The sequence below is a fragment of the Homarus americanus genome, unplaced genomic scaffold (genome assembly GCF_018991925.1).
Source record: "Homarus americanus isolate GMGI-L3 unplaced genomic scaffold, GMGI_Hamer_2.0 scaffold59578, whole genome shotgun sequence".
Lineage (NCBI taxonomy): Eukaryota > Metazoa > Arthropoda > Malacostraca > Decapoda > Nephropidae > Homarus > Homarus americanus.
This window is the reverse complement of record NW_024712913.1, coordinates 1,182,172-1,192,517: the sequence shown is the minus strand read 5'-3', so window position 1 is coordinate 1,192,517 and position 10,346 is coordinate 1,182,172. Positions and strand designations below refer to the sequence as shown.

The window sequence follows — 10,346 nt, the reverse complement described above, 5'->3', positions numbered from 1 at the left end:
GCCCTCAAAGGGGCTGCGGCGCCCCTAGAGGCCATTTTAGGAGCGGCGGCTCCCCCAGGTTGCCTCCATTGCGTGACAGCACGCAGGGGCCATCCCAGGGACGGTGGCACTCCCATGGAAATTCCCAAGGGATCTCCCAAGGACATCATCGCCCCCATGGTCCCTCCCAGAAGCGGCGGCGCCCCTACGGGCTTTCCCAGGGACAGCGGCGTCACCTAGGGTCCCTCCCAGGGGCGGCGGAGTCCCCAGGGGCCCTATAAGTGTCGCCTCCTTCGAGGAACCCTAAAGCTTGCTTGGTCTTGGTGTCGTACATAATGCATAAGTTTTGGGCAGACACGGTTTGTTAAGGCTCTATTGACATAACGAGAGAATGGAGAAAATAAAACTTGTAAAATGTTTATATAATTAAGAGGTAGACGACAGGAGGGAGAGGGGAAGACCAAAAAGGAGACAGAAAGATGAGATGAAGGATTTGCTAGAAGTGAGGGAGGGGGGTGGATATACCAGCAATTAATTAATGGATGGCAGGATATAAGGGGAGGGTTTGCAGAATGGCTTATATATATATATATATATATATATATATATATATATATATATATATATATATATATATATATATATATATATATATATCACTGGAAAAGTGTCAAGAAAATGGGTGTATGTTTCACCTGTCAGTCGCTGGGGTAAGAGATATGGGCGGACAAGGTGGTCACCAGTAATGGCGGCCCAAACATTGATTGTGAATCATTCTTGAAGGGATGTAAAGTACATGTCACTGCATGTGGAGTGTGAACAGACCAGGTATGCGTATTGTGCATATTAACAATGTCATCCCTTGCAACCGTTGCTTCATCTGTAAAACGCGCCATAGACGCTTTTGAGCATACTTCCTTACCAACCATTGACAGAACTGCATCCGCCGAGGATAGTCATTTTCAGTTGATTGATGGACCTTTTGGTGGCGGTATGGATGAAACTAATGTTTGTGTAAGGTTCTCCAAACGATAGGGACCGACACCAGGACATCGTCAGCGATTCGTCCAATACTTGTGACACAGTATCGTCTTCGACGATGCGCAGTATCTGCTCCTATGCGTTTGAGTATGCGCCGGTCTTGTGGTGTCTCCTTGTCAATTGCAACAGCACGTGGTCGACAGGTACCAATTTCACGTAACCGACGATCAACGTAAAGTCATCATATGGTCAGGATAACGTTCCCTGTACCACCGTACACCCTCCCCTGCATTTTACCCGTTGCTCCATGTGTGAGAGGCATATCCACATTTCGCCAAATGAATACTCCTCCATGTCCAGGTACGCGTGCTCGACCAACCTTGGGCCATGCAGGGGAGAATTACTCTGCCAACTTAAACCTACCACCCTACGTTACCCTTCCTCATGCTATCACCAAACTGCCCACTGAACTGTTATCAGTTTACCATTTACTTTAAATAGGGCTTGTTAGTTTATGATCTATGTCCATAAAGTTGTTGCAGTCCTCCCCCACCAGATTTTGTGTTATAACTCCGAAACTATGGGGTATTGACACTATGGTCATGGGACATTTACCCTTATGTTTGTCCCAGGAATACTCCCCAGAATTATGAAACATATTTCCCGAACACCTTGTTCAACAATCATGAACTTAAGTGTTGGTATATGATCCCCTGAGTGAAGCTCGGCGATGTTGGAGAAAATATTCTATGTCGTTTGGGATTTAGAAAACAATAACACGACATCATTTTATTCATATGTAGGACACTTAACATTCATGGTGCTCCTCAAAAGGGCCTCTAAAAAATAAAGAACATCAGGAAATATATATTATTACAACTTTATATCTTTGGTATGGACATTTAATGTACCTTACTTCTTTTTGGCTTTACGTAAGTATTTCTACAAGAATAATTAATCCCTTGTCTCTGTACAGCTAAAGTCAGTCTACTTAGTGTGTGTCGTCTGTGGACTGCACGACACGACAATCATGTCTCAGTGATGTGTGGAGACCATCTTGGACACCGAGTAAAATTACAATATTATATTTTTAATGCTACACATCTTGGACCAAATCTAGTGTCAGTTCACATCAACAATGTTGCCAAGCTCGGTGGCAATAGGTATAAATAATCATTGATACTATATCCGGTGACAACACACATGAGCACTGTTGCCAAAACTCGATGGCAACATACATGAGCATAGCTGGCAAAAAGGCCTCACCCCAAAGCCTCTTAACCAGAAATGCTCCGGACGGGAGAATTGGGAAGCAGAGAAGACCCAGAGAGAGATCTGGAGATATACTTGTGAGATTAAGATAGAAAAAATCAAGACAACTTGGAAGTTTAAGTGGTCTCTGAAAAACTCGAGTCACCAAGGAAGATGACGTGTTTACCTTGGCGACTCGTGTGTTATATATTGTTCAGGAACGTTTGACACTTTAAAAATGGCAAGAGGAAGTTAGAGAAAAAACAGCTTAATGTTGGAGATGGTAAGAAAGATATTGTGTTCTTAAGAATAAAGAAGACACACAGTACATGATTCATGACAACTGGTGAGATGGAGACTAATGAAGCATTCTGATCAACACCGAAACATACAGGATGAAACTCATGTTTAGCGCTCAGCTGATGATGTAAACAAACAAAGCCTGCACGTTTTAATGTGACTCCTGCTACGAAACGAAGCCTTTAAAAGACGGAATATTGAATTGGAGGAAAATTATCAATTAAGAAAAGCTAAGACAATTTATTTTATGAAGATACTCATTTGTTTAAGAGTTGTCGGTGTCCAGTAAAGACATGGCGACTATTACCAGTGACCAGAGGAAGGTTTGGTTCTTCAAGAGTATCCGCATTATAATGAAGAAAAAAAAGGGTAAAACATGATTCAAGAACCAAGTGATAAGCAGGAAGCAGTAGACTGAAAACCTAACATTTTGTTGCAATACATAAGTAGCAATAGGGGAGATCAGACACGTGTAGGTTGTCAAACTTGTTCAGTTAGGTGTGATGCTTCGCAACTACTGAGAACGGTAGTCAAAACTGGCGTCTTAATTTTTTATATTTTCAGAAGAGATAATGAATTTCTTATGGCGAGAGATGAATGATTACTGAGAAACGTCTCACAATATCTGAGAAATATGGAGATACCTCAGCATGCAGGAAGACATTTATGGTAAGTTACAGCACAACTCTTTTGGATGAATATCTCAGGCAACAAGTAAGATCAGATGAACAGCGTAGCGGTTCAGAGAACTAAGATTATATAGTACTGTACAATGTGGGGAAGTTACATTCTTATGTACAAGAGGAGGACGAGGGAAAGAAGTCGACTGAATGTCTATGTAACACACAAGTGGGAATCCTTGTCTTCAGTGTATTATTTGCAATACAGAGAAGTGTGCACAGGGTAAGACGTCACTTGCCAGTTCTTATCATGTCCTTAAAAAAGAAAAAAAAGAAAGAAAAAGGGACTATCCAAATCTTTTACATTACTCACATTGAGGAGTTTTCGCATTTAGTCCTTCGTTGAAGATATATTATCATGCGATAAATTAACCTGCTATTCATCTAAAACCGCGATGGTTTGGGAAGACTCGTAGCCTTGGTCAACACTGGTCCTGAGGCCGCAGAACTGACCGTTTACATTAATGTTCACACACGGCTCCGCCTCATCTTTCCTGAACAACACTACAGGGTGACGCTCCACTCTCTCGCCCCCCAGTCTGGCCGCCGATGGCTGTGGACTCTTCTCTCTCTTTTCCGACCTTTTCACCTCGTCCTCTACTTCTTCCAGTAGACTTGGGGACCTGGAGACTGGGTTTGAGTCTAGGTTATGGACTGGACTCTTTGACCACGTGGGGCGCGTCGCTCCTGCAGCCGTACCCACGATCTCTTCAATAGACTTCTAACCTGCGGGATGGAAAAGACAGTTCCGTTACTGAAGGACTCGTGTCTGTCACAATCATTCATCGTTCACACATGGAGCTGCTAAGTATTCTGGGATCATGTAAAACGCCACCACACTCGCTGTTTGGGTCTGGCTTGTGAGTGTTGAATGAGGCATTATGGAAGCGCTGAGTGAGGCATCAAGGGAGCGCTGAGTGAGGCATCAAGGGAGCGCTGAGTAAGGCATCAAGGGAGCGCTGAGTGAGGCATCAGGGGAGCGCTGAGTGAGGTATCAAGGGAGCGCTGAGTGAGGCATCAAGGGAGCGCTGAGTGAGGCATCAAGGGAGCGCTGAGTGAGGCAACAAGGGAGCGCTGAATGAGGCATTAAGGTAGCGCTGAGTGAGGCATTAAGGGAGTGCTGAGTGAGGCAACAAGGGAGGAGTAAGTGAGGCATCAAGGGAGCAGTAAGCGAGGCATTAAGGGAGCATTAAATAAAGCATCAAGGGAGCGCCGAGTGAGGCATCAAGGGAGCATTAAGTGAGGCATCAAGGGAGCGCTGAGTGAGGCATTAGGTATTATCGTTATGAGTCATTTTTTAGAGTAGAGGAAACAAACCAGTAAACCATAATTACCTAAACATAAAACGTTTGTTCTAGAGTCATCAGGATAAGTTTGTTTAATTAAGAGAGTTTTGACAGATATATTGTCATCTGTTATAGAAGCTTTGATGTACTCAGTGATACCAGCAACTATCGTACATGAGGCAGCAGTAGCCTACTCCTCCCGCTCGCTGATTTTGTTTACACTGGTTCAAGCTGTCCGTCTCTCTGTCTCTGTCCGCTTCTCTGTCTCTGTCCGCGTCTCTGTCTCTGTCTGTCTCTCTCTCTCTTATGAAATATTAACGATTATCGTATACCTTAGTAACCTCGCCTCAAGTCCCTGGGGATATTCTTATCAACAAGACGAATGACGGTAAAAAATTATGTGACTTGATATATCTTGATATTGTGGTCGTCAACAACAACTGATGGTAAGCTTAATATACTGTTGGTTTGTAACAAGTGAAATACGTCTGAATGTTCTGGCTGGGTAAGTTTGGCTAGATTGGGTTAGATTGGATTTCGTTGGATTGGGATGGTTTATGTATTCTTTAGGTCAGACAAGATTGAAGTTAGGTTAGGTCTGATTAGGTAAGGTTAGATTAGATTAAAGTTATGGTTAGGTTACACGGGTCAAGTAAGGTTCAGGTGCTAGAAAAACTTGTTAAATTAAACGGATTGTAATAGGTCAAGTAACTACGATATACTGGATTGGTGGAGGACAAATGACGTCTGGGAGTGACACAGAGGGACAGTACCATCTTAAATATTAACCTCTTCTTCCCTGTCTCACCAGTAGGGAAGACAACGCTCAGGTAATACCATAAAGTCGACCAGGAATTCTAACTTTCTGTTGCCTTGCATAACAGGACCATCATAGGGGAGCTAACTATATTATGACAGGGTAGAGATGAGGTCGAGCCAGCCAGCCAGCCAGCCAGCCAGCCAGCCAGCCAGCCAGCCAGCCAGCCATCCACCCATCCATCCATCCATCCATCCATCCATCAGGTTATCTTTACCTATGTGGACAGTATGAAGGATGGATGACTCGGGAACTTATCTATGAAACTTGATATGGTCATTAAGTTTCTTGAAGTGAAGGAGGGGGAGGAGAGGGGACAGGTGGGGAGGGGGGGGTGACGGGTGACAGGTTGGGGGAGTGGACGGGTGGGGAGGGAGGGGTGTAGTGTAGTGTAGTGTTGTTGTTATTATTACTATTATTATTATTATTATTATTTCTATTATGACTGGTTGAATGTTTCCCCAGGAGACGCTTCAGCTACAGACTGCCATCTTGCCCGGGTTGGTTCTGGTGAAGCATAACACATTAATTATGCTGATAAGATACAGTATAAGCCTCGATAGTCGTATTGAACTACCAGTTGGTTGTTTCATTACTGATCTTAACCACTGAACCGACTGAGCTGATAATTTAGGATCATGACCGCCGTGGTACGATTTTTTCCGATTGCTTAAGGTAATTTTATCTGTCTTTTGGGTTTGTCGACCATTCTCGTTTTACATACGTATTCAGAAAACGTAAAATTCTACGTCAGAATCACAGAAAAGCCATCGATTAGCAGAGTCACAACACACCGTCACGAGAGGAGGCGAGGGCGCTCCCATCATTTACACAACGAGATATCGCGAAACTCAGTCACTGGCCGCAGCTGTTGAATTCAGAAACAAAATTCCTCGTCAATTAACTCAGGATAGATAGGAACTTGTATCAAACAAATCATATTAATGTGGAATTATCTCATAAAAAACTAGGAAGGATAAGTCAAGCCAAGGGCATTAGTCTTTTACATGAGATGATTTAAATAGAAAAACAGCAAAGGGCTAAATCCTAGCGACTTCAATATGTTCATTCCCTCGAAATGGAAGTCCATGTAACACAACTGTTGAACATAAGGGATTATAAAGTCAAGAAGAACAGAGCTCACTTGCCACAGAAACACACGCTTAGTAATGTATGAGATAAATGATGGCCACAAATTGGTATCTACAGACATGTCTCAGATCTGTCAGCCGGCGGAGGCCTCCTTATAGTCATCTATCCATACCAAGAGCCTTCAGAGATAACTGCAGTCCTGCGTCTCTGTCTGGCGTCTTGTGTAAAGAAACTTCCTGTATGAAGGAACTGGACTTGGTGTAAAAGTACGAATTGTTGATGGAGACTGTACTGTATTAGGTATTAAGGAGTCTACGAAGAGAAAGATAATTTAGGACTAAAAAAAGTTCCTTAACTAACTTACCTAAACTAACCAAATTTACCATAGAATGTCAGATGTTTTAGTTAACTTTTGTTATTTGAATGGTTTATGAGTATAACTGTTAGCCATTTTTCAACATGGGACTGCGGAGAGACGGCAGAGCATAGTGGTGTTCAAGACGAGTAATGGACACGAGAAAAGATTTACACCAAGAAACATACAGGTTATGTCGGCATAGCGAACAAATTGGCCGATATATGTTAGTCACTGATAGTAACTGGTGAGTATTACTAACTGGTTACTGATGCGTAGTGTTAGCTGACAATGATCGGCAATACGGGGTTAAGAGTGATACTGACAGATGACCAGCAGTGACTGATGATGGCTAACAAAGATTTGTAGCTGCTGCACTGCTGAGCATGAAGGTCCGTACACAATACATGCACATGATTTCATACTCTCCTACACACACACACACACACACACACACACACACACACACACACTAAGCCTGAGGAAGAAAGAAGACAATTTTAGCCCATCATTAACGGGGGTAACTCAGTAAACATAATATCCTCAACACAGCAATATCTCGCCGTGTTGGGGAACGTTTATATAAACACATAAGCACTCGGACATCACAGGACCAGCAGCAAAAACTACACCACAAGAGGAGAAGCTAAAAGGTCCGTAAACAGTTCAAGCAAAATGTAAAAACTGTGTGTATACAAAGTGAAATCTGAAAACTACAACAGAAAGGAGACACAAACACACACAAGAAACGTGTGAACTAAGACGAACAAAGGGTCCAGGAAGGTTTGTGTGAGACAGGCACATGAACAGCGACACCTCACAACCTGAAGCTAGGCGAGAGTAACGTGATACGACCGCCGGTGATGTGAGTCGCTGTGATCTAGGCCAGGGGCGCGTCAGTCTGGTGGTGAGCTTTGGGTTGCAAGTTGATTGTCTGAGTCCCACTTTGGGTCGCCTCACTGTTGGCCCGGTTACCACCCAGCTTCCTCTGCATCTTATATCGTTGGAATGACCTCGACAAAAGCGCCAGCACCTGCCAAGACACCCAGGAGTCTATCATGGGGGAAGGTTGAGAATGTGAGGCGCCGCGGTACCTGGTGAGGGTGGCGGGGATATGGGGGTCTGGTAGGCTTAGGGAAGAGTTGGCAGACTGAGTGATTGTGTGATATTGTCTTCTCTTTAATGAATTTCCTCACAATACGTAAAGATAAGTGATATTAAACTTCACACACACACACAAGGTACAAGTAAACTCAAGGTATGTGAGAGATGATGTTCATTATGGCTGGAAACTATTATTTTTCTTTCTCGGTGAATCGGAAAAGATTTTATTCACAAGTAATTTATTTAATCCTTTATAGTGTTACAGTTTATTTATCATCATCATCATCATCATCATCATCATCATCATCATCATCATCATCATCATCACCTTACTAGATCATTAAACAAAACTCACTCGTTCATCGTGTCATTCATTGTTTTGTCTCAGGTTAATAAACACGGGAACTTTTATTACATCACTGACCAATAACCTCATGACGATGTTTTAGCGACGACACAAACTTTAATTGACTCATGAGGTTTAATGAGTTAGTTAAAATAATATACAAAAATAAACAAACAACTCAGAAGAAAAGAACATATTACTGTGATAAAAATGCATAATAAGATTAATAAAATAAGATAATTATATGAATGAGAGAAACAGCAATAAAATATGTAAAAGGCATAATAGAGAATAATGACAAAAGTATCAATATTAGTGTTAAAAATAATGACGATAACATTAATAATTATGATAAGCTCAAACTAATGATAATACTTAATAAAAGGTAGAGATTAAATATGGAAATAATACTAATTATTAATGGGAATACTACTACTACTACTACTGCTAATAATAACAATAATAAATTAATATTAATAAGAAAATGTTAATAATAATAATGAGAATAATACTAATAACAAAGTGACAACAACAATGACAGTAATAATAATAATAATAATAATAATAATAATAATAATAATAATAATAATAATAATAATAATAATAATAAAAATAACAATAACAACAATAATAATAATAATAATAACAACAACATAAATGTCCCTTATTTCAAGTTGTTCAGAAGGTCGAGTGATCTGATTACACTGGTCAACAGCCAAAATGGTTCACATATGAGATCATGCTCACACAACTAATTTCATATTGCTGAATTTGAATCTGATATTTGTTTTGTTCTATCAGGCCAGGTTTTATAAAAAAATCAATAGGTACAAATATTTAATATTCCATCACGTGTCGTGCAAGAGATGAGATTATCTCATGTGACTGTGCTTTCATGACTAATTTCATATTAATGAATATTAATTGGATGTTTCATTCTATCCTCAGTCCTCAGACTTCTCTTGTAGTGACTGAGGTCCATAAGGATGAGGCGGGCACATCTGCTACTCCTCCACCCGCCATCCAGGTACTCCAAGAATTTCAGCAAAACGCTACCGAGGTTCCTCAGAGTCTCTGGAGGTAGACGATCTAAGTCGGATACAGGGGTGGGTTTTGGGGTAGTCTTTCTCGAATTCTGTCGGGACGGTAGTCTCCTCACTATGGCATATATTTTTACGGCAAAGCTGTCGGGTATTTTAATTGCCCTGGAGATTATTTTTACCCAACCTCAGAGCGATTTTACAATTTTTAGCGATTCTCGTAGTGCTCTCCAGGCCTTAGCTAGTGTCTCATCTCTCCATCCCTTAGTTATAAATAGTTTACAGAGGCTGTTTCTCATCGAACGTCGAGGCCGGAAAGTCAATTTTTGCTGGATTTCGGTCCATGTGGGGGAGAAGAGGAATGAACGTGCTGATGCTGTGGCAAAAGCAGCTGCTTCTCGCCCTGTAGCACATCATTCCCCTCTGCCTGCCTCTGATATGAAGCCAATAATAACAGCTGCCATCCACTCGAGTTGGCAATGCAGTTGGGATGCTGTCGGAGCAAACAAACTCCACGATACCCACCCTGCATTGGATGCCTGGGGAGACTGCTTTGGCCCGCCTCCGCATTGACCACACAGCCGATTCATTATTTTTTTAACGGAGAGGGCGCCCCCCTCCCCATTGTGATAACTGCCTGGTCCCATTAACTGTTTGACACCTCTTGGTGGAGTGTCGCAGTCTCAGAGATCTTCGTCTTAAGCCTCTCTCCCAGTGCCGGGGTTGGGGGGGGGGAGACGGGTCTTACCGTCTCTCTTTGGTGCTGGGTAGCATGGGGCGGTACGTCCTCTCCTACGTGCAGGAAGCTGGTCTTCTGCACAAGCTTTGAGTTTTATCTATTAACATTTTAAACATTTTTTACGGAAGTTCTATATTAATTGATACTTATGTTTTTTACCTTGCATTATTTGATCTTAGTCTTTGATGCCTTTATTTTAATTCGGCGACAAATGACCTTAGCGTCGCCAGGGTTGTTACTTACCACACTCAATCAGTCACCGGTCCTCCACTCAAAACATTCTCGGTCTGTTTTCACCAATCCTCTAAGGCTTTGTATCTCTCTGGGGACCCAATTTTTAACTCCATCCAACCATCCCAGTCTCCGCCTCCCCTGG

The 10,346-nt window shown here is 42.1% G+C and overlaps 1 protein-coding gene across 1 annotated transcript in view; it reads right to left on the bottom strand.

Annotated features, from left to right (window-relative positions):
- Positions 1-7,233: 7,233 nt before the first annotated feature.
- The window catches only part of LOC121864810 (calcitonin gene-related peptide type 1 receptor-like), a 23,865-nt gene continuing 20,752 nt past the window's right edge, over positions 7,234-10,346 (bottom strand). Inside the window, exon 10 of the mRNA XM_042363979.1 lies at positions 7,234-7,774. Within this exon, the coding sequence (XP_042219913.1) occupies positions 7,622-7,774 (153 nt within the window). The 3' untranslated portion in view covers positions 7,234-7,621. The remainder of the gene's footprint in view (positions 7,775-10,346) is intronic.